This window comes from Perissodus microlepis, chromosome 20 (genome assembly GCF_051167445.1).
Source record: "Perissodus microlepis isolate ML-2025 ecotype Zambia chromosome 20, ASM5116744v1, whole genome shotgun sequence".
Lineage (NCBI taxonomy): Eukaryota > Metazoa > Chordata > Actinopteri > Cichliformes > Cichlidae > Perissodus > Perissodus microlepis.
The window spans coordinates 4,964,521-4,992,426 of record NC_140480.1 but is presented as its reverse complement, the minus strand read 5'-3'; the positions used below and the strand labels follow the sequence as shown (position 1 = coordinate 4,992,426).

Sequence of the window (27,906 nt, the reverse complement as noted above, 5' to 3'; positions counted from 1 at the left end):
CTATATTTAGAGATAAAGCTGAAACGCTGAACTCAAATCAAACGACTTTTAAACCAAAACAGTTTGGTGTAAATTTACAGCAATAACACCATACTTTAGTTAAAAAGCTGATTTCACAGCACTGCATTTTCCACTTAACCAGTCTGCTTCAAATAAATATGAACTACTGTGCAAAAGTCTTCCCTTGTTTATTTTTTTTCCCCAATAAAATGGAAAACAGGTGCAGCAGTTTATTGAAACGTGCAAACATAGATGGAAATTTGGTATATAAGAAACAGAGTTTCTACAATTCTAATGTTCTTTAAAGTCAGTATTTGGCATGACCACCTTTATTCTTCGACACAGCCTGAACTCTTAGGCAAGCATTCTTGTCATTTCTTTAAGTAGTTTTCCAGACTTCTTAAAGGACATTCAAAGCTCTTCATTGGATGTTGCCTTTAGATGATCCCACACTGCGTCATTAAGGTTCTGGGCTCTGTTGAGGCCAATCCATGACTGATAATGCTCCTTTTGTGTGTTTTTGCGGTGGATCGAAATCTGATGGTACTTTTTTGCATTCTTAATTTAATCAGTGTTGACAAGATCTCCCACACCACTGCCTCAAAGTCCATTTTAAAGTTGGTGTTTTTCTCATGTACCTCAAGTACAATGACTGGACTGAAAATGAGTGGAAAAAACTTTGAAAGACATTTAGAAACCCTTTAGAAGTGTAAAGGAAAGCCGACTCAACTACTGTATTCTCAGGATCGTGCACTCACTTGAATTGGCAGAAGATGTCAGCATACTCAGGCGGGATGCCGCTGGCCTGGAGCACAGTGACACGGAAGGTAAAGACGCTGCCCACCTCCAAGTGGCTTGCCAGATCATCACCATGACTTAGTTTGGTTTCTCCAATGTTACCCAGCTTGAGGTCTAAAGAAAGCCACAGTGAAAGGTTAGTAGGCTTGTTGGATGACTTGTTTAAAAAAAAAAAAGACCCTTGACTGCACCTGTGACTCTGCAGTCGCCATTTGACTTCTAAACAAGCACACATTCATGCATGTAATTTATAGGGAGGATTCTGCTGTTCACTCATCAAATAGCTTTCATACACGTTCCTTCACAGGACAAGAAAAACTGCCAAATTTCCATAACAAAACATTTTAAGTCCTCCTTTTTCATTAAACAGGACCATCTGCGCTTAACACTGGGGCTCGTAGGTGGAAATTTACGAGTAAAGAGGTGAAAGTCTGGCAGCCTTACCCATGTCATTGATTCTGTTGAGCTCCTCTGAGGGTGTGACGACCTCTGAACTCTGACCCTGACCCTCTACGATGCGCAGCTCTTCCAGGGACAACCCGGAGCGGGTTATGACCTTGGAGGGGAAGTCATTCTGATTGAAACAGAGGAAGACATTAGCATATAGCTGGAGGAGCGACACTGAATCTCCAAACCTAGCTATTGTGTGAGGCATTGGCCATTTAAGGCTAGCCATTTTATTTGACATGAATACATAGGAAAAAAATAAAAAATAAGGAACAGCAATGACTTGATGTTTGAACCACAATAATACACACCATCACAGAAAAGGTGCTGCTCCGGGCTTACCTTTTTGAAGTATTCATCATCAAAGGAAATCTTGGCGGTTCCTGACTGCCTCACTCCTGACCCGTAGTCTGGAGCTTCCTCGTCAGCTACAAAGAGAAAAACCCTCCTCTAATCAGGATCTATCTCAGACACAGATGACTTAAACTGTCAACACGGATCAAAAGGAATACACCGAATCTAAGGAATCTTTTCTTTGCCACTGTATCAGTGACCTAAAAAAGGCTCTTCAATATGCTGCCATGCTGCTACTGAACATTAAAGCAGTTAAATTTACCATTTAAATAGCATAAAAATTGAAAACTTTATATGGCCCAAATACAGGGGCGCTCATATTTAATAAAGAGCAATAAGCGTGCTTTTATCTCCCCCAGTAGGCTCGCTCACTAAAGAATCTCATTAATTACTCACCAGCTATAGCCTGGACCCCCACGCGCAGGAAGCCACGCACCTCGCCCTTCTCTGTTACTACGGCAACACGGTGAACCAGAGGTACAGGGTACAGCAGGTTACTCAGGTACACAAAAGCTCTGAGAGTAAAAAGAAGGAGAGAGATATGAAAACCTGAGCGCGGTGCAGTCTGGAAACAGCTGCGGCATTTTTCAGATACAGAAAACATCAACATCCGATTCACGGTGGCTTTCACTAAACTGCTGATATCTGTTGGATCCCAAAGGAGATCTGAGCAGTGTCACAGACGGTTTTCTGACGTCTCTACAAAACATATACAGACTGACAGCAATTCAAACACCCTGCGCACAATCGCTTTGAGTGTTTAGCACATATTAATAATTACAATAACATACTGCAAAATATTAGTGACATTTATGTGAGGAGAAGCAAAAAATAATAATTAAGGACCCAAGAAAAAAAAAAAAAAACAAGGGGGGGGGAATATAAACTCAAACATGTTCCGGGGCGCTGAAATCTGCAGCAGCTCAAACCATCTGTTTTATTTTTAAACTGCGTGACAGGGTGGTGACGGATCGCCGGGGCTGCGGCGGTAAAGCCGTGTTAGTCTCTTACTCACGCACTCACTGACAGTTTGTTTTGTGGGACTTGATTTGTTTTGCTGTACCTCTGATGGCCTACTCTTTTTTTTTTTTTTTTTTAACTGTCTGCTGTCCCAGTGCAGGGAGACTCGAGGCTAAGATGGAGGAAAGATATGAATCTGTAAATTCTCTGAAGTCACAGTGACGCAGGTTAGCCGAGCTTAGTTCAGCTCAGTCTGGCTGCACCGATCTGTCGTCTTCTTCTTCTGAGGCGGGAGAGTCGTTTTGTTTTTGTTTTTTTAAAGTAGCCATTATGTTTACAGTACTGAGGCTGCGGCATGGGTGCAACGTGAGCTGCTGCAGCATTTCACAACAATGAATTAAAACAAATCCCAGTGAGCCTGATTGAGTGACAACTACCAACTACTGGTCAGTTAATATGAACTACAATCCATCACATGTACACTGTTAAAGCAGACAAGGTTATAAGAACATAATGATGTAATCACAATGTAATAAATAAAAGAAATAAAGAGGAAAAAAAAGATTTAGAGGATTAAAAAAACAACATAAGATGACAAATAGCCAATCAGCTTTCACACAGCAAATACATGTATTTCGAACACAGATGGCAGTTAATGCAGTCAGCACTGTGATGGTGGCGGGGAATGAGACATCACGCTGGGAGGATGGATAAAGATGGTGGCTTTTTTTGTGGGACTCCATCTAAATTAAAAGTGTGACTACTCATATTACATCCAAAAAGTGCCCAAATTATCTCAAACTGCTCTGAAAACGTGATCCGCCTCTTTCAGGAAGTCATTTGCGCACATGTGTTTACTCACATTTTAAGCTCCTGATCTTCCAGCTGTTTAATAATAATGTTGATGCATTTTGTCCCTTTACATGTATTCACTGCACTGCTGCTCGATGCAAAACTATCAACTATCCAAAATCTATTTCTGCATCGTCACAGGGCGTAATCCAGTACATCCTCAGTTTTTCCTATTTTCTTCACTGGTTTCTCTTTGCTCTGTATCTGCATACATGCAAATAAAAATAAACCAAGCCAACATCAGCTCCAAACTCCTGCCCCAGCCTGTATGTGAACGCCACGGTCACCAACCTTCCCACCAGGATGAACCAGGGGGAGCGGTCGTAGAAGGGGTCCTGGCCATCGCTGAAGATGTCCGAGCCCTCCTCGGTGCCGGCGTCTGAGCTCGTGTCGTCCACGAACGCCTCATCGTCGATCAAGTCAGACATCTCGCTCTGGCGCTCGTCCGCCATCTCCGTGATCTCCGAGTCGGTGGTGGAGAAAGTAGGAGAGGGTGTGCGGTCAGCCAGGTGCTCATTGACGCAACCGTGGAAGATGGGGGAGCTGATGGGGGCGGTAGTTTGGGAAGAGTGGCGAGAACCAAGGATAGGTAAGAGTGGAGCAATAGAGTTAAAACAGCTCAGTGAGCACGGCATCGATGTGACACTTCACTTTCAGAAACAAACATTTCCTTCCTCAAGCAACATAAAACACATAGCTGGACACTAACCAGCAGGAAAGGCCTGCATTTAGATTTTCTCCAGTAGGTAATGTAAACAATTATCAGCTACACAGAATAATGTGAAGTGTTAATGCAAATAAATTTGTAGGATTCAATTCATAGGCAGCAGGTATTAAGCCAACAGTGTGACAGCGGTTTACAGAAACATGACTATTTTAAACCAAAATGAAACGTCACTTTAAAGGATTAACATACAAATCGTCTCACACAGGCTGAATGAAAAGAGGATAGAATACAAAAATGCCTCAAATTTCCACATTATCCAAATCCACAATGCTATTAACAAGTGTTTGCATGAATTACAGGCGGATATCAACATGGGAGTGACATGTGAGAACAGACACAGCAAAATGATACACAGGATAAAAAAAACAAACTACAAAAAACAACACAGGATTAAAATGTGACATCAAATAAAATAATAAATACAAAAAGGAAAGTTGATATGTGACATGAAATCATATGGGAAAATAAAATCAACAACAAAAAAATAAAAATGAAGGATTTCTGCGAGGAGCAAAACACCAACAGACATAAATAATAAAACACGAGGCCCAAATGTGTGAAAACGCTGGTGCATGTAACTTCAATGGCAGAGGATGAAAGTGAGAAGTGGAACACGAGTGAACGTGATGCACCGTACGCTTCTGTTGGTTCTGCGTTACATACCTCCCCACGAGTTTGAACCAGTGGAAACGGTCATAGAAGGGGTCGTTTCCTGTCAAAGTGCCCTCACAATCCTCCTGGTGCGTGGAGGCCATTTCTCCAGCGCGGTCGTACATCGCTCTCATCTGGTCCAGCCTCTGCCTGCAAATGACAAGCGAGTCATTTTAATGGAAGAGCGATGAGAAAGATAGAGCTCCTAAAAGTCAGAAGGCAGAGACTGCTGGGTGTACAGACACTGATATCATAGCTCTTTGTGTCTTTCTTGCATTCCTGGTACAGGAAATATGAGAAGAGGCACACACAAAAAAAAAAACATTTTTCACAAAAGCAGATAGATACAAACAAAAAAAGGAAAAAGAAAGTTTAAAATACTTAAAATATATTTTGGTAAATTATTTCTTATACAGGTTAGTTACTCTAAAATTACAGTTAAAATGTGAAGTTAGGGCTTTTATTATTATTATCATTATTATTGTTGAGAATGGTCTTTCAGTGATAGACGAAGCATTACGTTACCAGTTTATTAGTTACCCCTGTTTAACAGCATTTTAAGAATAACCAATTTGAAAAAAAACCCAATTATGTGTCAAACGTGTCTCAATTGGAGCTTCAGGACTTAAATGTATGTATTGTAAATAAACTCAGGAATAGTTTAAGAAGGAGAAGTGGAAGCATTACTTGAGTTTTTCAAGGGACCAGTAGTGCGTGGCTCCATTCTTCAGGTCTTGAACCTCTACAGCGACCACGGTGCGAGGGAAAGGCCTCGGGTCACGATCTTTCTCTGGCTCTGGGGGAAGGAGCTCAGGGGGCAGTGGCGAGTATGGTGTATCTGTCAGCAAGACAAACTGGAACTGGACCTGATGAATGATGGGAAAGGACGAATACAAGGGACTGTTTATATCTTCAGGTAAGTAAATGTTCAAAGGTTGGTTGATATCGTGAAGCTGAAAGATCAGATGAACAACTCCCTTCCTCTTCATGCCCTTTTGATCTCAGCATCTTCTAGACACAAAACACTAAAGCAATTAATAACATTCGATATAAATCACACACAGATAGAAACCCAAGATAAAAATCTGTCAGCTTATGATGAAAATGGCCTGGAAATGTGACAGATGACTCATTACTGGTATTAATCACAGAGGGCCTAGAAGTGGACACGCATTTAAATCACACTTTTATCCCTGATGAGGGAGGTAAACCAGGCAAACCAGCTTCTGCTTTGTAATATTTCTTTCTTTCTGAGACGGTGAATCAGCGGTTGCCCCTGTAACATTTGAAAACCAGACCATGTGTATTATCTCAAAACACACAGTCCAGACCGTATGTATTTGGACAGTTAAACATCTTCAGGCGATGTGCTTCAGCACATTCAATTTGATGTCAATATAAAATTCACACTACATTAAAGTGCAGGGTCTCAGTTTTATTTAAAGGAGTTTTGACAGGGACATAAAAAAAATAAATATCTGTGTGACCTTTAAATAATAATAATAATAATAATAATAATATTTTATTTATATAGCACCTTTCTAGACAGAATCACAAAGTGCTGCACATAAGATAACAAATAATAAAAGGGTAAAACAGACAATATAAAACAGGCAGAAATTTAACCAAAAACAGTTTTAAAAAGGAGAGTTTTGAGTTGTTTTTTTAAAAACAACTACCGAGTCCACAGTTCTTAATGTATGAGGGAGAGAGTTCCACAGTCTCAGGGCCACAGTGGCAAAAGCTCTGTCACCCTTAGTTCTCATCTTAGTCTGTTTTATCGCAAGTAAGCCCTGATAAGATGACCTCAGGGACCTGCTAGGGACATAGGGCTGTAACAGATCGGAGATGTAGAGTGGTGACAGTCCATGCAAGGCTCTAAATGTCAAGACCAGGATCTTAAAATGTACTCTAAAATCAACAGGAAGCCAGTGTAGCTGAAATAGCAATGGTGTCACATGTGAATACTCGGAGGATTTTATCAACAGCCTAGTTGCAGCGTTTTGCACAACCTGCAGACGATCCAGAGAACCTTTGCTTAGACACATATACATGCATAGTAATGGAATGGCTTTGATATACAGCTTTGTTATCTTAGTAACCGTTTAAAGTGCTTTAAAGTAAAAGCCACACCCATAACCTTGAGGCCGATGTCAGTGAGATTCAAACTCGAGACTTTTAGCAGATACACCAATGTTATCAATTTGAAACTGCTACTCTGCATCGTTCTCGAGCTGTCGCATGCACAAACCTGGGTGTCCAGGTAAGATCAAAAACAGGAACCTTCTTACAGTGAGGCGACACCTTCTTTAACAAGGAGAGTGCCGCCATTTTATTTTTATTTATTTTTTGCTGGTTCTTTAAAATGCATCAATCACATCCAAAGAACACCAAAATGGTCTACTGCTGGCTGCAAGAACTTCCAGTATGTAAAAAAACTGAAGGCCTGCATCACTTTTAATTTTGTGTTAGCATGCTGCACACTAATGTGGCCACAATTAGCACTAACCAAACACAACAGACCTGTGTGGGAAATGCAATGCTAAGCCAACAAACCTATAAAATAGACAAATAGAATAGAATAGCCTTTTATTGTCATTGAACATGTACAACGAAACTGTAGAGGGAAGGGGATGCATAAGAAAAGTCTATGGTCACAATACAAGTAATTTCTGAAATGTCAACACCACTGCATGAAAACATTTTGTACTGAATGAGTCTATCCTCTTTGTGGGCTTTATTGCCAGCTGACAGCTCTCAGATGGCTGTTCCCATCTTGATGAAGCTGTATTATATAAATGGGGCTTCTTGAGAGGAGGGCTTTAAATAAATAAGGAGCTAAAATGGAACTTTTCTTTTTACAGAGCTGAAAAAGAGGCGGGGAAACAGTGTATAGTGTAAGGATGATAATATTTTATTTTAAGTTATCTAAGCACACTCTGCAAACCCCTAAAATAATGCTAGGAACCTGTAAGTCATTATTATATGGAAAATATTTTATGCAGCAACCTTTAAGTCTAACATCCTCTGACCCATTAACATCATCAGGCGCTTCCCTTGTGACACTCTCCCAGGCCTGAGGGTGTGTCATGTGGGTTTGTGTTTAGGTGTCAGTGAAATACGTAGAAAATGACAGATTATTGCTATGAGGGTGATTCACTTCAAGGTAAATAAAGAGAAATACCAATTCACTTACTTTCTTCTTCAGTTCCACACTGATGGCGTTAGCCTCTTTTAGGTAGACGGCATTTCCCCACAGCTGATCTCGAAGGGAGGTGAACTGATGGTACCTCCACTTCCTGAAGGCCCACTGAGCCAGCTCAAACTCATGCTGAGTCCACGGCACTGTGCGGATACAAAAGACAGAGGGGGCGTTATCAAGATAAATACAGCAGTTATTAAACCTTACAAATCAAATAATCATAAAACCCAAAAGGACCATAGCTTTGATTTAGCCCAGCCACAGATCTATCCTACTTAGCATTAATGCTTGAAATTCAAGAGGATCTCTCAGTTATAGCATTTTGTCAACTTTACTTTAAAGGTAACATTACTTGTAGGCACTGACTGCAGTATCAACGGTTTCTTTTTGAGGCCCTCAAACAGAATTAATGAAAAAAGTTCCAGAAAAGCATGAAACTTACAAACGTATGCGTCAAGAACCAAAACTAAGAGGTTTTTTGTATGAAACTACAATCTCTGAGCATAAAGGTTTGGTTTTGTCACAATAAATAGAACCCCTTTAAACATGACAGAGCCTGTATTCACATTAGGTTTCATTTTGATGGATGAGATTAAGACTAAATTAATTAATGACCCATCGCTGGTTATTACCAGTCTTTCATCCAGACTTAAAATGATGGAAACCAGCATGGAGGCATGCTCTGAAACCTGAAACAGTGATTTAATGACAATCTGTCATCACTGGGCTGAATAAGTATGGTCCTTTAGACTTCATAATGATGAGCATTTCTGACCTGGTCTCCCTTGAAAGAAAAAAAAAAATTTCAATGGATTTTTTTGGTTAAACAGAGGGTTAGTAAAAGTAATATACAAATTTATGTAAAACAACATATACCATTAGTAGTATGTTTTATTGTGCATGGACTAGAGGATGTACTAGTTTTGAGCTAGTTTTCTGTTAATACCTTCAATGGGTAATTAATGTGGCACTATTAAAATACTTGAATCTGAATGAAAGTGATATTATGGATATGTAAATACTATACGCACATCCAAGGAGTTTAGGCTCTGGACACAAAGTGTGGAAGAAAACAGACACAGTTCATTTATATATATATATATAAAAATAAACACACACGCACTCACCCACACATATATATCTATATATACATATATATATTTTAGCATTACATGTAGTGTACAGGAAAAAAAACCCAATCATCTTCAGGTCTGAAAATACATACTACACACCTTCCTCTTCCTCCTCCTCCTCCAACTCTTCTTCATCGGGTGTCTCAGCTACCAGTGAGCGAGTCTCCACCTGTTTCTGAAGCTCCTGCAATTTGCTCTCGTAAACCTGGACACCAACACAGGGAAGAGGAGACAGAACGTGGAAAACTGTCCATCAGCCGCAACAACAGGTGACGCCAACCCAACGAGGGTTTTATTTGTGAAAAACGAGCACTGAAGACTGTGATTATGAAGCCAAATGACGCGTGCTTCTGGATGTGTAATAGCATTAAACTGATTTATAGTTATTAGATTGTGAGCCCTACCCTTATATTATGAATTTCTAGATAAATATGTTGCACATAAGCAATTCATGCATCATTACAAAGGAAAAAAAGATATTTCTTCTGTCCATGAAACTAAGATATTATTAAATCCAGGACTAAAGAGGTTCAATAAAGTTCTAATTATGTGGATCGCTCAGCTCTTCACCAGTACAACAAAGGAGAAACCATCTTCTTTGTAAGTATGTAAGAGCATAAACTGTGGAATACTTTCTATATTGATCAATGAGGAAAAAAAGCATCTGAGAGCAGTGGTATGAGTGGAAGCAGAGAGGTGCTGGTAGAAGCTGAGTCAACTGTAATCCAATGAGGGGCGCCATCATCATCATCAGGACAGGCTGTGTTCCCAATGACCTCATCCTGTTTGTTCACAGTCTTCTGAGAAGACAATGCAGCCTTTTCATTTGTCTGCTGAACTCCTACCAGCAAGCTGACGTCTCCTCGTTTAAGGAGCCCGTGGAAATCCAGCATGAAAGTTTCACAGATCAACTCGAAGCTACAGTTTACTAGAAGGACACTTTAAGCACCTTTAACCTGACTGTTGCAAATTATTAACCCTGCAAGCTGCCTACATGCAGATTCTACTCCTATTTAGGTTTAGTGGTAGTGGAAAACAAATACCAGCAATAGGTAACAAACAACTGCACATGGATCATGTAATTTTATTTCATTTCATTCATACCTTGACAATAAAACACATAGTTGTGGTATATCCTTTATGAAAACCAGTGAACAATACTGTTCAATGTTAATGTGCTCTATCAAGGAGCAACACAACTCGGTACACAGCCACAATGAGGCACTTTATGTGGTTGTAGGTTCAAAAAAAAAAAAAAAAAAAAAACCAAACCACAAGATGTACGACACTCAGACACAGAGACCTAGCATACTTATAAATGCAGATTTCAGAGCTGTACACACGGTGGTTCATTTGATGCTGTACACTGTCCAGCTTACCCGGTCACCATCTGCACCAGAGCTTATGTTAAACAACTTTCTTTTAATAGATTCATCAGGGCTGAGGAAATGTAAGCTACTCCATGCAAAGATAGTCAAACATATGAGGGGAAGGCTGGCTGAATATGTCATGTCATTTGGTTTTTTTGTTACAGCATAGTAAGGCAGAATTTATACCGTCAAAACTTAAGAGCATAAAAAAGAAAATAAATTCAAATCCCAGGCTTAACAATATGATAGTCCTCAAAGGTCTCGCCCGTCCTGCTGTGAGTGTCGCTGTTTGTCTGAAATAATTTGAAGGCCATCTGATATCTAATGTTAATAATTAATGGGGGTTCTTTTAAAGCTAAAAATGCAGCAACCAACAGGCTGATTAAAAAGATAGGCAAATACGCACACGCTAAAGCACAGAGGCAAAAACACTGATACAGACTACTGAAGTTATTAACATGGGCAACAGATTTCACAGACCATCACACCCATATCTGTCTTGGTTGTGTGAATATGCAGCTAAAAACAAGGCAGTCCTTAAAAAAAACAAAAATCTCATTTGATATGGACATTTCTCCTGAATACCATTATGCAAACATTTCAAGTCTTTGTCCTGCTTCCAACATTTTTAGGGCGAGTCTTTGGGAACCTTGACAACACTCTGTAGGGCATCCATCTGAAACACAGTGAACTCTGTGCTTACTCAATGAGCCACAAACCTAAAATGTAATTTTAACCAGACTGAGTGCTTCATACAGGAAGAAAAGGGGAAACTATTCAGTGAAACTTTGAAATGGATACAATTTGCATTCACGTACAATCGAGGGTGCTCTCTGTGCTTTTCAGCGTAGTGGTTCTTGCATTTCGGCGCGTCTTTAGTGAGCTCCAAAACTCATGGACATGTTTTAAAACCTTTTTCGGACTTGGTCTGCTTTTAAAACATATTTTTAAAAGAACTTAGTATCTTTAAAAATTAGTGCAGTCAATAACAAATTATGCAGCTTATCCGTGAAGTGAGGAAGTGCAAAACACTGTCATGTAAGTAGTTGGTAGCTACATATTTGAAGGGTTTTTTTTGTTTTTGGTTAAACTGTAAAGTAAAAAGAAAGACAGGAAAAAGTTTGTAATCAAGCAAATAAGATGATTACTAAAAAATGTATAAGTCAGTATGTTATTGATAAAAAGTTAGTTTTGGTTAGGTAAGGTATGAAGCTTCCTTTACAAAATTAATCTGCAAACCTGTTCGTAGGCACTGAATTAAAAGGAAGGCAAAGAAAATACTGAATTGCAAAGGCAGAGCAGGATTAATAGAGTTAGAGCATCTAAAAAGGCACTTTAAAAAAAACCCACTTTCTTTATATGTCAGTCTGTTTAAAAGGCACACGATTGACTGGTGCTTCAAGTTATTCCTCAAGTGGTCTTTTGATTCCAGATCTAGGCCAATGATGCATCATAACAAAATGCTTTGAGGTAAACATGATCGTGCTAAAGACAACTGATTCTCCCATCCTACCATGCAGCTCAACAGTACGTAGATAAAACACTGGGTGTGTTCTGTTCCTAAAGTGGGCACCAACAAAAATGTGTATTGGACACGTCACTATGTTCATGTCACAGTGGCCATTTAAAAAAAACAAAAAAAACCAACACTCTACTTTCATCAATACTAAAATGACAATAATGTAAACTCAGAAATTCGACCGTGAAAGTAATTTGGCAAATCAAAGTGTGATTCATCAACTTGTCACACATGCTGATAAATGAAGAGTAGGCGTGACATGTTAAAAAAAATTATCTGTTGGCTTTGAATCCTTTGAATCCCAGTGACAGTGATGACAATGCACACGATGCAGAAAACAAATGATAAAAATGTCATATGATGATACTGATGGTGATAAAATGTCTCTTTTTTTATATATATTTATATATAATACATACAATACTTGGATCAACCAGTAACACCGATCTAGTGCAATAGTCACAGTCACTTTTCTCAGAGCTGTTGTGATCTGTAATGTGTTTGCCTACTAAAAGTCTGTCAATCTAGTTCCTCACTCCTCAAGTCCCACTCAGACCGTCGTCTCTCTGCTGGCTTTTAGGTTAGGAGCAGACATTTGCCTGCGCATTCGTGGAGGTGGCTGAAAGTTGACTGGATGGTTAGGATGGTCAGTGTGATGGTAATGCTGGTAACCATTGAAGCCGCCATCGGCATACATCGCGCCGTTATAGTGGCATGGCTGTTGGTGGTGGTGAGGCTGGGGATGTGCTGGCTGGTTCTGATAGTGGCGGGGCTGGTAGAAAGCCTGCGTATACCTCCTGTTGCTTTCAGACTGCTGCAGTGACTCCATGGAGCCCGAGGGACGCTGACGGTGATTAAAGGAGTTGCTGCGGCCTCGTTCGTGCAGCTGCTGATGTTGGTTGTTCCTATAGTTATGCCTGTGACCCTGGTTTAAACCTTGGTCAGAGTCCTTGCTTCTGCGCTGAACTGATGGGCTTTGCAGCGCTGGAGAGACTTGGATAACTGAAGCAGCCATCTTATCCATCTTATCGCTACACTGTACATCTTCTCCAGCTAGGCTTTCTGCCTCCTCTTCCTGTACAGCTTCTTTGGGCACCTTTAACTCTATAACCTGCTCATCTGTAATTATGATATGAGTACCCGGGCTCCACGAGTTACGGTGCTTTGGATTACTTTTGAAGGGGAAGCGTAATTTACGGTCTTCTGGTGGTATAAAGCGATGAGGCCCGGGATGCCGGCGGAGCTGCTTGGAGATCTCTTGTTGCTGTAGATTCTTGAGGCGAAGCTGCTCTTGACGCATCCAGCGCATGTGGCCTCGCTTTAGCGTTGAATCATCTGCCGTACTTTGGCCTGTTAGTGAATCTGCATCTTCTTCATCAGGCTTTTCAGGCACAGGTAGTTTTCCTTCCTGAGGACTTGGAGTTCTTGCTTCACAAGTAGAGGGACCTACAATGGGAGGCTTTTCTTGGCCCTCTGGGGTTATGAGCGGTAGGACCTTTTCCATTTTAACCATCTTATTCCTGAGGGCGCGGATCTCCTCATCCTTCATGTTATTCTGTTTCTTCACCTCCTGCAGGATGTCCTCGAGTTTATCAATGTGCACTTTTAGTTCGTCCATAACAACTCCTCCGGGTCGAGACCCATTGGTCATGACATCCTCAATGCGCTCGTCACCAACCCCTACAGTGTCCCAAACATCCCGAGCCACCGCCCTCCACGAGTCCCGCTCGTTGGGGTCCTTCTTGCCATAGCTAGCGCAAAGCTCCTTCATCTTTACAATAGCCAAAGCCTCGATTTCCTGCCGTGTGTGACGGAAGTCATTGAGCGCCACTTCGTAGCAGATTTCTTTGACTGCCTGGATCTTCAGGTCAGAGATGGTGACCCACTTAGAGTCCTTGGTGATGCGGCGCCGCTGAGGGATCTGGTACATTTTCACTGGCTCTCTTCTTTTCCCACTGCTGGGTAATCCACACTTTTTCACTATGGTTTGGAGCTTGCTGGGAGGTAGCTTTTCCCTCAGGGAAGTGATCAGTCTCCAGCTCTCTTCGCAAGACCTCTTATCTGAGTCATCCCCACTATCAGAGTCTCCATCCTTGAGAAAACAACACAGGACACAAACCAGATGGGTCCCCCCCAAAAAAAGGAGAAATTACAATGGGAAATCAGGGAGAGGATGAAAAGATGGCTTTAAAAAAAAATGAACATATAAATATGCAACAAGGGAACACCAACCAATAGTCAAAGTTATATCAGAAGATTACGTTCTGTCTTAAGCGCAGACAGCATTTCCAAATTCTGGATTTTTAACCAAAGGTGACAATTAAACTAATATTAGAAACATTTTGCATACATCATTATTATACAAGATGTATGGCAACATGCAAGATTATTTTTAAAGTTATGCTGAAAATAAAGCTATAGAAACGGGAAAAATTAATTCACAAGAAACAGTGGCTTCCATTGACTTTCTTGTCAGTTTTCCCTCTCTAACTTCTCCACCGAAACGGCGCTATGGATATAAATTCATGTTCAACACAACACTCGCTAAAAACTTTTTATATGTCTGAAATGGATGTGTCCTTTTTGGACCTTATTGTTCCCAGTGTTGCATATTGATATTAAAGGTAAAGCATGTCTATCATGATTAGAAAGAAAATATCAATAGATGATAGTGGCTGATTGGAGCACATCTGTACTGTTTTGTGATATTCCTCTTCTTAGTGGAAAATTTTGTGAGCTGGATCCCAAACATGCTACAGCAGCATGCATGTAGATGAATTCTGGAGCTTTCCCCCTTTAGTCCAGAAGGTTTGAGTGGCTTTAGTATTAGTGGTAAGTTAGCAGACAGTGTTCTTGCAGTTGATCAGAAAGCCAGTAGAGAGAGGAGATGCAGAAGTGCGGATAAGTGTTAATCCACTACAAGAAAGTTGTTAGTTGGAGGAAAAAAAAAAATGCAGTTTCTCATTTTTTGGAGACAGCATACATTACAGATCACAACCAGTAGAGATCATTTCGATTGTGTGTATGAGACTGTACGTATCTTTGGGAAGAATTGGACGTGTTATGTCCCTGGGAGTCTGAACCCTCTGTGTGTAATTCTGCACATATAAAACCACCAGGATGTGAACGAGGCCCCGTGATTCACTGAGTTAACTGTGAGCAGTGGTAACTGTTGTTCAGTCGTGCCCTCACAGATGCCAAAGAAGTCAATGAGAAACCACATTGTCACTATCTGTCAAAAACTACAGCAGAAATTGTTGTTATCACAATGCATTGTACATATCAGCAACTGCATTGAAGAGATGAAACTCAGGACAAAACAGAGTAAGAAAACTAGAGTAGAAATCTAATCCAAGCAAATCAACAGCCACTTCAGAGTTGACCAGCTCCGGCAAACACTGCAACTTAGTCCACAACCAGTACTGAATGAGTTAAGAAAACATGCTATTAAAATGAACCATGCAAAAGCAGCGTCACTTTTTAACATGTTTTTCGATGCTGATAAATGCTGAATCGGTTTTAAAGGAAATTTGATCTTCATATCAAATCAATTTTAGCTGCAAGTTGCTGTTTTGCAAGATTCAGATCCACTAAAGAAGACACAAGAAAGGGGAAAACAGGGGTTTGGAAAGGGGAAAGCTTTACAGTCTAATTCTTGCTCAATCAAGAAAAAATAATAATAATAATAATAAATTGTTGAACACAAGAGGACAGCCAGTAAAAGCTTATCCGTCTCAAACCAGAAAAACTTCCATGCAAAAAGAACAGACATGCGCTAGGAGTAAAAGTGTGATTCACACATAAACATCTCAAAGTGTCAGAGCTCGGAGTGAGAATTAGTACTAGTGAGATTTAAAAGGACCAAATGAAACCATCATCCAAAGAAACAAGCTGTCAAATTGTAACTGATCGTAGCTTTGGAGATACTTTTACTTTGAAATCCACGAGAGACAGCCTGAAGTACATCAAAAATCACACAAAATATCCCAAACTAGCACGTTCACTCAATAGGCTGCTTCTAGTAGCGATTTCATTAACTTTAACAAAAGGAAGAACTGACATTACAGCTCCTTTTACACCCACTCTGCACTTATTACTAACTGGTTTAAAGCATCTTCGATAACAAAAAACAGAGTGAGTTCTTTAAATTCACAAAAGGGGCTTATTTGAACTCACCAGTCGCTGCTGCTCCAGAAGCTGATCGGCTTCTTCCTTCTCTTTTTTGTACAAGATTTCCATCTCAGTGAGTCTACACAGCAGAGTAAAATAAAAGTTTTGAAACACATCAAACAATCCACATTTAATGCCACACAACTACTCGCATATTTAAAATAAATGAACGTCATAGATTGCATACCTTTTCTCCATTTCCTGCTTCATGTCAATGCCCTGTTTCTCCAGGAGTTCTCTCTGAGCAAATGTCCAATCAACGGGCTCCACGGGGGTTTCGGCCGATGGCGTCTTCTCCCTTTCAGCTCTGGCCTGCTCTGGGTGGTTGAACCGGAACACGTGGTTCTTTCCCATAATGATGCGATTGCCTTAAAGAAGGCAGCACAAGCATGAAAAAAAATTCTTAAACGCTACAGGTCATAAATACATTTCATAATTTGGGCATTAGGAGATTAGTTACATCATATCTGCTTACAGACATCACACAAATGTTCACAGTTTGTATAGAAAACTTTCTACACACATACCTGAACGAAGCTGGATCGAGTCCTCAACACGCTTGCCGTTGACGTAGGTCTCCGATCCCTCGCAGGGCACCAGCATGACAATAACTTTAGCAAAAACAAACCAATCGCAAATCAATCATCCTGAATGACTCATTACCATTAAAAAAAAAAACAAACAAACAAAAAAAACCAAAAAGAAAACAAACCCACAAATACGTCACCCATTAGATGTAGTGATTACTGACCAGTACACTCTATATATTTATATACTCATTTCATCCGTTCAAAAAAAAGGTTTCTTTTGTATGTGTTTAGGTGTTTTTTAAATCACACTATAAACATCTTGCTCAACTTAATTTAGCACACATTCAATACAAACACCTCCAAACACCAGCAGCCAGTATTATGTCTCACCATCTCCGTTGGCATTCCTTTCGCTGCGGAAGTAGCAGTGTTCTTCCTTGATATGAGCACCACTTAAAACAATGTCCTGTCTTCTCTCTGCGTCGGCCTGACCCACTCTGAAACAATCACAGAAGCCAGTTTGAGAGACTGCATACTGCTATCCACATGCATTGTCAGCCATTTGTGCAAAAATGTACAGTTAGTGTTTCTGTAAGTTGAAATGTAACAACTGACTCAACAGAAAGAGTCTATAGAGGGTACCAACAGGATAAAGAGGCGACATAAACAAAAGCAAAATGTATTCATTAGCAGATTTTAAGCCTGATCATAAAAAGACCCAGTAGTTTTCCAGACAACCTTGCCTGGGAGAGTTGCCAGAACTTTCCAAATCCACTGCGGCAGGGTCATTATTCAGGTTTAGGTTACCTTGTAATTCCGTCTTTGATGTAGTAGAGCAGACACTCAGACATGAGAGGATCCTCATTCAGGTTAACCAGGTGTGGGGTCTACAGATAAACACATGAGGCAGACAGTTTACCACAAAAACATTTCTAGAATTTTGCTGCTTTAAATCAGCATTCATAAGTGCAGAAACTGCCCCTGATGCTAGGATATTTTCATATCAAACAAATGCTTCTGTCTGCAAATGTAGACAGAAGCGGTCACATCAACACTGTCCTGACAACTCTGGAGTCTTATATTTCACAGAACTACTTCAAAAAGGATCCTGCAAGCTATTCCTCCAAAACACCAACCTTTTTAGGTGAGAATACCCCGTTAAAGTCTGCATAGAGATCGCAAGGCTAACCCGTGGAGCAGTGAGTGAAAGGAGAGAAAAGAAATTATGGAAGACAATCGGATGTGAACAAAGGACACACACACACACACACTAGAACAAAGACTCACAGACTCATGAAGTGATGACGTGTGTTGTTTCAGGCACTAATGACTCTACTGACAAACAAACAAACATATCTACCAGTTTTTAAGTCACTGCACTATAGCACTGCCTCTACTTGATGGAGTGAAGGGAACATGCCACTGCTTGTAATTTCATAAGGATCTGATAGCACTGAGAGATCTAAGCATCTACAGGAAAAAAAAATAAGACTGTAAATGATCCAGCAGAGTAAAAGTACAAAACAATGAGCAGAAAAGGTGTAGATCTGGACCATGCACATAAAATGTCTATTAAAGACTAAACTGTCTAAAGTGGGGCTATTTCTAATGCGGGAAATGTAGTTCTGCCAGCTTATTTGGTTAAACAAACCTTTTTGGTGGCAAAACAATCAAAAGGCTCGTCAAATGGCCCTTCATCGCTAAGCTGAGTATGTGAAGGAAGCAAATAAGAAGTGGAAAGAAAGACAGAATGATAAAGAAAAAAAACCCAGGAAGGGTTCTCATGGAAAAAGACACTGAGGTAAAGTGAAGTGATGGAGGAAGGATGTGCTTCACCACCAGTGGGAATGTTGACACTGTGCGCTCCCACCCAGTCTGTCATACCTTTTTAGGAGAGAATACACCCAAAGTGCCTCCATCTTCACGGATTGCCACGCCCATCTCTGCAAGCAAAGCCTCCCTGAAATACAGCCAAAAAACATTTGTACACTCAGTGAAAGCATTCTTTATTGGTCTTTTATTCTTGCTGCAACATACACTGTGTGCACTTCTTTTTTCCCACTAAAGATCGTTTGTACTGGTAACTCGGAGAGGATGAGAACCGATGGTGTGCAACGTTGGAGTAAGTGATTTGTAGCATGACAACCGGCTGAGAATGGCACCAGTTAGACTCTATGGACAGACGGTAGCATGGTTGATGTCTGAGAGGGGTGTTTGTGCAGCCGAGTGTGATGACAAAGGAGGACAGTGAAATGGACAGAACTAGTGCAGAGATGGAAAAAAAGGTGTGAGAGAAAAGTAAAACAGACAGCACAGAGGGATGAAGAGATAGAGAGTAAAGTACTAGGGGAAAACTAAAGGTTTGGTTACAGTTCTTAAGATGTGATATTTGACAGTGTTGAAAATTAATTGTGCTCATAGAGAGAGGGGGATAGATAAATCATGACCAACAAAGAGGGAGAAGACAAGAATATCCTATACAAAAAAAGGGGGGTAATAGTCACATTTAGCCACACATGCTGAGTAACAAACAAACAAAGCTTCAGAGAGCTAGAATGAGAAGGAACGTGGCCAATCACAGCATCAGGTGGGAGTGAACGTCAAATTGCAGATAATGGATGACAGACATCCCTCTATGTGACGTCTGAGAGGTGTGTCGGGGGAAGTTTCCAATGCTATCAGAGCATTTGACACACAGCTGAGACAGACCGCACACCCCTTTAAGACTGACAGGATGCAATGAGGAAGACTTTAATGCACACGTTGGACAGACACCTTCCCCCTCGGGAAATAAAGATGGAAATGAACAAACACTGTCTGCCTGTACTGACCTCTCCATGCGGATTGCCTCAGTCTTTCGCAGTTTCTCCTCCCAGGTTTCATTGAGCTCAGCAATGATCTTTTCTGATTCCTGAACAAAGGGAAAATTATGAGAAAAACAAAACCTGTGTAATATAAAAGTAACTATTAGCAGTGTATTGGAGGCAGGAACAAGCGCACCAACCTGGATTTGGGAGATTACCTTTGCCTCATCACTGTCAAATGTTTATGTGTAATGTTTACACTTTGCCTTCACAAAATAAACTTGTATATTCAACATGATTATGACTTATTTTCTTGCGTTTAGATTCCCCAAAATAGCTTCAGCACTGATAGAGAACGCTGTTCCTCACTATTAAAGCCTAAAGCTGATAAGACTGAATCTATTTTGGTCTGATTTCCACCGTATTTGCGTTGGTGCTTGACGTCATTGGATGACAGACGGGACTGGGCACCACGGTTGCCATGGAAACTGCAGCTCCTCATGGCTGTGGATGTTGCAATCTTATGTGCTACCCTATCTACAGAGTGTGAGAGACTGCTGTGAGTGGGAGGCATATAAGGCTCGGTGGCTGCGTGACGACCGATACGCAAAGCAGGGTTTTATTAAAGGCTGTATGTGGCGTAAAATTAAACAGCCATCTTAACGTTAAATAAATGTATTAAACAAGTTACACTTTCTCCCTTTTTATCTTATTTCACGTTACTGTGAATTTCTTGACTTCTAATAAATTTTGTATATTTAATCATAAAAAATAAAGCTGCATCTCTATATTTATATATTTATATACACTGTGGATAAAATACACTTTTTAACAATTAAAAGCAAGCCTGTTGTCCCGTGTGGCATTGAAAAAGTCCGCAATTACTTTATTATTTTTGCCATATTAACCATGAAACCAGCAGTTAAGACCAATAGGGTTTTTTTCAGGCCTCTATTGGTTAGAGCAGAGGTGTCAAACATAAGGTCCAGGGGGCAGAATCGGCCCAGCAAAGGCTCCAAAACCACCCTACTAATAAAGACGTCCCTCAACGATATTCAAACAGAAAATTTTCTGTGATTTAACAAAAACTTTCTGTTTTATAATTACAGGATAGTCTGGGCAGCAACCTAACAGAACTTTTGATTTTTTTTATTTTACGCATTTATTTCTTACAATTTAAGTCCAGAGTTTTGCTGACAGACTTCTTTTCCTACAGCTGCATTACTCCTTTATGTAGGAAAACTTAGATATTGTTGAAATTATATTTATTTTTCTTATAATTGCATATCTCAGCAAATAAATACATAGTTGTAAATGTCTTATTCCACTAACAAAAAGAGGAGTTCCACTTAAGATCAAAGATCTGTATGTGGGCCAGGGTATAAAATGAGATATCTGGGATACACCTTTAAGTGGCCGGAGTAGGAAGATGGCTGCAGGACTTTTAACTTTCCTAACAACAAACAGTGAGTGTGATTTTAAAAGTGCTGCATACACCATTGCCTGCTTTACCTTGAGTCTTTCAATGGCCTCCTCCCCTCCAGGCGTGGACATGATGCGCTCTTGGATGCTGGTGACTGACTGAAGGCCCCCCTGGCTGCACAGCGAGCCAGAGGACGGCGAGGCTGTCAGGGAACCAATAGGGGCTGTGGAGAAATGGCCAGGGCGTTGGTTCTCTGAGGCTATCAAGTATCTATTCTTATTGTTCTGAATGTCTTTGAGGTCTGAGCCAACAACAAGAAAGGGAGAGGGAGAAGGAAGATAACACAGAAAGAGGAGGGATAGGCCAAGAAAGGTTGGAAGGAATAAAACACATAAAAATGGAATAACGAAATACCAAATAGAAAGAAGGAAAGAAAGTAAGAGAGGGGGGCAGATGGGGAAAGAGAAAGGACAAAGGGGAGGAAAGACCAATGTAAGACACACATTTTACGTTGTAGGGTTTAGACAAACACCCAGCATGATAGTCAACTACAGACAGCAGCAGTTTTCACTCCAGGCAGTTACGCTCCAACTCATCATCTTCCAGAGAAAACGCATTAGATTTCAGCCTGAGCTTTAATAACCAGTTTAAAGGGCTGCTTTTATGGTGGTCACAATTACAGTGGAGAGCAATTAACTCTGAGCTCTTAATTTGTAGTATGTTTGGAAGAAATAGGGAGGTGTCACTTTGTTGCTTCTGTGTATGTGTGAATGAGAGTGAACACACTGTGTGAAAACTGCTATCACGAGTATCGGCTACAGGATGGGAGGGAGATGGAGACTGCAAGAAGGTCCAGCAGGAGGACAGAGGAGAGACGTGGACACATGCTGGCAAAGAAAGTTGAGCCTGGAGTTGATTAGATTAATTCACAGCACACGCGCCATACGCACACAGCATCCGCCATAACAAAAGCCACAGCAGCCTCACTCAAAGGTCAGGTAGCTCATGTCAATATAATGACCTCAAGGGCCTCTGAGGCAACACACAAGTGAGCTCTTTAAGGACCAAACTAAATCAAAGTGATATTAGAAACGGGTAAATATTCTGGGGGATGATGACTTTCTTGAGATATGGGCTTTTTTTCTCCAAAAACAGACCCAACTATAGCTTGAGCTAGTTAACTATTTGCCCTGCGCATCAGATGGTGCAGAAACATTTTTAAGGTTAAGATGTTAGGGATGCTTGAGAATACAACAGAAAGCACACTAGCAAACTAGTCACTCTACTAACTACTTAAGTGCACAAAGTTAGTCAAATCTTTACACAAACACCTCTGGTGCCTCTATATAGAAATACAAAAATTAAGCACCTTTCCGTCTGTAGCTCTGAGCCTCAGTTTGAGAACTCAGAAGGGGCATTTTAAAGCTTTGGGCACCGTCACCTGCTGGGGATGATTAGTGAAAGAAAACAAAATAAAAAGCAGAACGAATAACCGGGATTAAAATAAGCTTAAAGAGTGCGAGTCATAGGTAGTGAGACATTGTTATGAAACGATGCATTTGCATTTTGAGGCCAGGGAAAACTAAAGGGCTACTCTAAAATGGATCTGAGCCTGTAAGTAGCTGCCTCCCCCCCCGTCATTCTGAAAAACGTAACAAAAAAATAACAATAAAGCGCAAAGCATGCTAACCTACTGCCATGCTTACTCTTGCCAGTTATAAGAACACCTATGGAAACCTTGCATTTCTGAGACTCTATTAAGCTTTTGCTTTTTTTTAAAAAAACAAAGGCACTTACATGCAAAGCTGGTAGCAGATTCAATATACAGGTAATGGGGTTCATAAGCAATGTTAGCTACTATAATTAGGGCAAATAGTGATATACAGTGCAAGTCTACCACGCATATACACACATTTGATTCCACTTCCTGGACAATCATCCCCCATAGGATCAACTGAGGGGAAGCAGGAAAAGATGAGAAGGGTCAGCACCAGTAGAATAGGAGGAAAAGATTACAGATATTTTTTAGGTTTGCTTTTTGGGGGGTGCTGGATAAACAATAACAAAGCTGAGAAGAAACGTCACGATATGTTTTGCTAAGTGCTACGCCATTAGGCGTGATCTATGCAGGCATTAGCAAGTAGTCAGGTTATTCATCACTTCAGCTATTAGAAGTCATTAATAGGTATATTATGTATCTAATTGACAAGGCTATGAGCCATTACTCCTGCATATAGCAAATGATATTTTAGTGCAGTTTTGAGTGACTGCATGTGTTGTCAGACACAATCAGTCAAACACATACAACCTTAAATATACTACATATTTGACGTTCTATACATGACTGCACTGAGGCATAATAAACCTTTATTGAGGTAAACGTGTTAAAAGCTGCTCCATTCTTTGTTTTTAGTGATGTACCAGCCACAAGTACAAGCACTGAGATGAAAAAGTTAGATGGCTGAGAGTAACGAGACAGTAATGAAGATAGAAGACGTTGCCAGTTTGTGGTGGGCCCTGACAGAGAAGGTCGCTGGCTGCAGATACGACCAGCTGAGACAGCATAAAACTCACTGTCCAGAATGTCTCCCAGGCCCTGGGCACGGAGCAGTTCCTTCAGCCGGGCCACTTCATCCTTCAGTTCGCGCACCAGCTTATTGTTGGGATCCTCATTGATGACAGCATTGCATTTGATGTTCTTGGCGCGGTCAGCATAGCTAAAAACCATAATAAAACAAATAATTTTAGGTGTAATTCAAACAATCACAATCACAATCTTTCTCCAGGACAGAAAGCTTACCGCAGAGTGCTGAGGGTTTCATCGTAGTTTATGTCTGCAGGACTGAGGGCAGCTACCATGGCTGTTCTGGAGTTCCCACCTGATAAAAGATCAGTAGAGATGTCAGATAAGCATTGAGGACCAAACATGACCAAAGGCACATATAATTTCTATGAAAATACAACACTTTTTAAAAGCTCGTCAAATGAAATACATTTTTTGTGTAATCAAGAGCTTCATTAGACTAAATCTAAGATACACTGCACACTTTTTGTGACACGTCTGGACCAAGGAGGTGAGCTGACTATGCTCTTCTTAAACTTCCTGAGTGCAATGTAGACTAATTCAAGCCTTTTCTTTTTTCAATCCTGACTGCATATTCCATTATGCAAATGGCTCAATTTCTCTGGCTGTCTACAAATACAGATTTTCATACGTAATTTACTGGCAAACCACTATTGTCACATAGTAACGTCAATTAATCAAGTGATACTAATATTCATACCGAGGTTCTCCCTCAGCAGCCATGTCAGAACAGAGTCCCTGTATGGGATGAAATCACTCTTCTTCTTCTTCTTGCTCTGCGGTAAGCAAAAAAAAAAAAAAAATCAGTATATGAGTAAAAATGAGCTGATGTAATGATGTACAAATTATGGAAGCGACTGGAGGCTGTGCAATATTATGTTGTAATAGAAAAAAAAAGATCCTTATGTGTAAGGGTCAATATGTCAGGTAAAATGAGGAGAGAGTTAATTTGACATGCATTTGCTCTTGTGCAGAGATTGAGGGTTTAAGGTTTAAAGTGATAAAACTGATAACAGCTAAATATCTGCAACTTCATTGCTGCACATGACCAAAGGCTGTCAAATCTGTCTCATGGGATGAATGACAGGTTAGTGGTTTAGCTGTCAAAGGGTTTACCTTGCTGGTACAATTATCCTGTGCAAGTAAGCATTACAAGGACAAGAGAAGAGAGAACAGAAGGGCAGACATTACAGCATGCCAGGCTACAAACATGAATTCCTTTTGAAGGTAGGGTCAAGTTGTAGAGGATAAGAGAACGACTGCAAAGAAGGAGGAGGAGAGAAATAAAGGAAATAAAATCAAGTGTAAGACTCACCACTTCAGCCAAGGCAGAGATAACCTTTCCTAACGTGGTGAGAGACTTGTTGATGTTTGCTCCCTCCTGCAAGCACAGACAAAAAACAAAAACAGAATAAAATTACACAGATTTCCAGGTTATACAAGCCATTTTTTTAAATGTGATTCCAAGGTGTTTGGGAAGATCGGAGTCTTACCTTTAGCCTGGTACCTTTAGCTCCAGTTGAATCTGCTCGCTCACTGCCTGCCAAGTCTACCAGACTAATTTTACTGACCTAAAGGGAGGGAGTAAATGCATTAGATGCATCAGGCCTATAATAATGTGCATTTAATAGGGTGGGTAGAGAAAATAAATAAATAAAATACAGCTCTTAGCTTCACCAATGCCAAATCTAAATTTCTGCATAATGTTGACCACATCAGAAAAAGAGATAGAGGAGCACAGTGCAGCACTTGGATGATGTACAGACTCCTCATACCAAAGCTACTGCATGACACAGGTTAGCATCTTATGAACAGCCTGGACGCAGTAATGAGCTGAGCATCAGCGACAAAGCACGCACTATAAAACTTGACCAGCTCTGGTGAGGTGAAGAAATAGCTCTGTCAGTGTAATCTATTACAAAAGATGTGTTCCATTACTGCAACAGAAACAGCACTGCTGGAGGTATGACGTAAAAAATGAAAGCTCCACTTTCACTTTATTTATAGTTTTTATGTCAAGGAAAACGTACGCCTGGTGCTCCCGAGCCAAGCAGCAGATTCACACAAATCACATTAGAAAATAATTTATAAAGGAAATCAATTCTAAATGCAAAACTTTTTTGCATTTAGCATTTTTGCATTTAGAAAACAGAGACAAATTCCAGTTTAATGGTTTAAATCCCACCATAAAAATCTGCAGAATGAATTGTTGAACACATTCAAAGCATTTGGGGGCATTCCTGTCAAGTGAGATGGAGCAAGGGTGTAAAATCTAACAGAGTGGCCACATACAATAGGCATTGTTTACAGTAACACAGCGGTCTTTGTTCCTCCACAGTCTGAGGAAATGCTAAAAGTCAAATCTAAAATGGCTCTCTCTTCTTTCTTTTTTTTCCTGCCTCCTGTGACCACTAACTTCAGGAGACTAAAGGACCAAAGAAAGCTTTTAACCCATTTTTCAGTCTAAATAAAACAGCATAAAGAAATTCATCTCTAACAAACACGAGGAAGGAACTTTAAGTGTATTTGAGTGTGAATGTTTTACAGACTAATTATAAACAAAGAGGGCGACTGTTTTCCTGCTCTGACCTTTTCTGTGGAGAGGTCCGTCTCGCTGTCGTGTTTCCTCTGAGTGAAGACAATGGTGAAAACAGCATGGGACCTGCTGCTTGTCTCATTCATGTTGGTGGCAGCCACAGTTCTGGAGTTTAGCACATATGGGCACAGTTAGGAAATAAACAGTATGATTTCTGAGCACCTTAATAACCACACAATATTCTTTTAAAAGAAAATTAATTCCTAATTCTTAGTCTTGGCTATTACTAGCGCTATCATCAGTGGGTTTTACACCTATTAGAGTGAAGTAAGTCTAAAGGATTACTTTGTGCGGCGGAGGTGGATAATAACGCGAGGACGCCAAACACAAATACATGAGTGCTCAGAGGGATAGTCACAGGGGAGATATGGGCTTTACGTGGCATGTTCTAGAAATAAGCCTTCTAAGTCAGCACAGTGAGATTATGGCAGGGTTCACTCCTCCTCACACGAGCCCTCGTGCACGCGCACATTTCATTGAAAAATACTCATTACCTGCCAGGTCAAGCTTGACATGCGGTTATATTTAAAAAAATAATAATAATAATAATTAAGGCGGTAACACAGTGACGGTCGAGCTGTCTTGCTGTTTAACAATTCAATCCTTGCAAATGAGTCATACAAGAACATTTCTTGATTCAAAGCTAATTTTTATCTTTTATCAACCTGACTGACCGTTGATTATCAGATCACCACAGCTGTCGCCACAACTTTAGCCCCTCCCGCTCCTTCCTGTGATCTCAGCATGATCTCAGGGCTTAGCTCACCTGGCCTTGTTGCCTGCATCCATCAGGTCAGCGATGTCTGTGTAGGAGGTGACAGCTAGCTTGGACAGATCCTCTACATAGGGACCCAACAGCGGGTGTTCTCGGACTCGTAGGTTCCCTTTGTTCTTGGGGTTGAGCAAATCTCGGACGCGCTCGCAGTAGATCTCCATGTAACTGACCTGGAAACAATTTCAGAAGTACAGAGAGTAATTTCAGGTGCTCCAGGTTGAATATATTAAGCTAATATTGTGCAGCTCTGTACAAAGAATATATATATTAATGTCACTATTGATATATATAAGAGGAGGTATTTGCATGGATATATTAAGGTAAGAGAACATAAGATATACTTTATTTATCCCAGATTTGGGAAATTATCCAGACCACAATCGCACCTCAACTTCACAGTCACACTTTTGTTTTCCAAATTTTACTGGCAGAGATTTGCAAAGAAAACCATGCAGTATGTGACTGAAGTCTGGGAAATGCTCAGGAAAGAGCAGCAAACACAAAAAGTTGGGGGCAGAGGTGAACCATGAGGACTACAGATACCAAAGATACCTCTACTGAGTAGGAGAGCTCCTCTTTGTTGCCGTCCTCATTGATCTTCTCAAACAGATCTTCACACAGCTGAGTGGCAAAGAAAAAAAACATTTTAGTTCAAATGACGGCATCCAGAGATATAAAAGAGGCGATAAATAGGCGTGAGATCTGTGGGCTTCTTATAAAGCAAACATTTAAATAGTTATAGCCTGAAAACCTCGTCTAAGGGCTAGAATAAATCTAAAATTGTAAACTTTGGCCAAATGTCATTCACTTTCCACACCGCTCTAAATTGCTTTCAGTGTGGTTGCAGCTTAAAGGACTTAAAGTTGTTTCAGTTCTTATATTTTAGACTGTTTTAACGTTCTGAAAGGTGAATTTAGAAACTTTTTATCCATTAGATCTGACAATCTGATCAAAGGAGGGGAAAGAGCCAGATCAAAGCTTTGGGAGAGGACACCTTTGTAATTACATACA

The 27,906-nt window shown here is 40.4% G+C and overlaps 1 protein-coding gene across 9 annotated transcripts in view; it reads right to left on the bottom strand.

The window, feature by feature from the left end:
- The window catches only part of kif1b (kinesin family member 1B), a 60,962-nt gene that overhangs the window by 11,183 nt on the left and 21,873 nt on the right, over positions 1-27,906 (bottom strand). For 2 of the 9 annotated variants that reach the window (XM_084917497.1, XM_084917498.1), the window contains exons 5-32: positions 27,448-27,516; positions 26,887-27,065; positions 26,114-26,225; positions 25,018-25,095; positions 24,840-24,905; positions 24,641-24,658; positions 24,225-24,300; positions 23,741-23,819; positions 23,515-23,657; positions 22,853-22,894; positions 21,030-21,241; positions 19,545-19,624; positions 18,598-18,673; positions 17,521-17,600; positions 17,104-17,210; positions 16,711-16,794; positions 16,371-16,551; positions 16,190-16,262; positions 9,224-9,329; positions 9,023-9,040; positions 7,986-8,134; positions 5,477-5,655; positions 4,802-4,939; positions 3,703-3,954; positions 1,996-2,114; positions 1,588-1,673; positions 1,243-1,372; positions 759-912 (exon numbers count right to left, since the gene is read on the bottom strand). In XM_084917497.1, the coding sequence (XP_084773623.1) occupies positions 759-912; positions 1,243-1,372; positions 1,588-1,673; positions 1,996-2,114; positions 3,703-3,954; positions 4,802-4,939; positions 5,477-5,655; positions 7,986-8,134; positions 9,023-9,040; positions 9,224-9,329; positions 16,190-16,262; positions 16,371-16,551; positions 16,711-16,794; positions 17,104-17,210; positions 17,521-17,600; positions 18,598-18,673; positions 19,545-19,624; positions 21,030-21,241; positions 22,853-22,894; positions 23,515-23,657; positions 23,741-23,819; positions 24,225-24,300; positions 24,641-24,658; positions 24,840-24,905; positions 25,018-25,095; positions 26,114-26,225; positions 26,887-27,065; positions 27,448-27,516 (3,086 nt within the window). Of the gene's footprint in view, positions 1-758; positions 913-1,242; positions 1,373-1,587; positions 1,674-1,995; positions 2,115-3,702; positions 3,955-4,801; positions 4,940-5,476; positions 5,656-7,985; positions 8,135-9,022; positions 9,041-9,223; positions 9,330-16,189; positions 16,263-16,370; positions 16,552-16,710; positions 16,795-17,103; positions 17,211-17,520; positions 17,601-18,597; positions 18,674-19,544; positions 19,625-21,029; positions 21,242-22,309; positions 22,385-22,852; positions 22,895-23,514; positions 23,658-23,740; positions 23,820-24,224; positions 24,301-24,640; positions 24,659-24,839; positions 24,906-25,017; positions 25,096-26,113; positions 26,226-26,886; positions 27,066-27,447; positions 27,517-27,906 lie in introns of all 9 variants that reach the window. The other 7 variants (XM_084917505.1, XM_084917502.1, XM_084917499.1 and 4 more) reach the window with 7 other exon arrangements.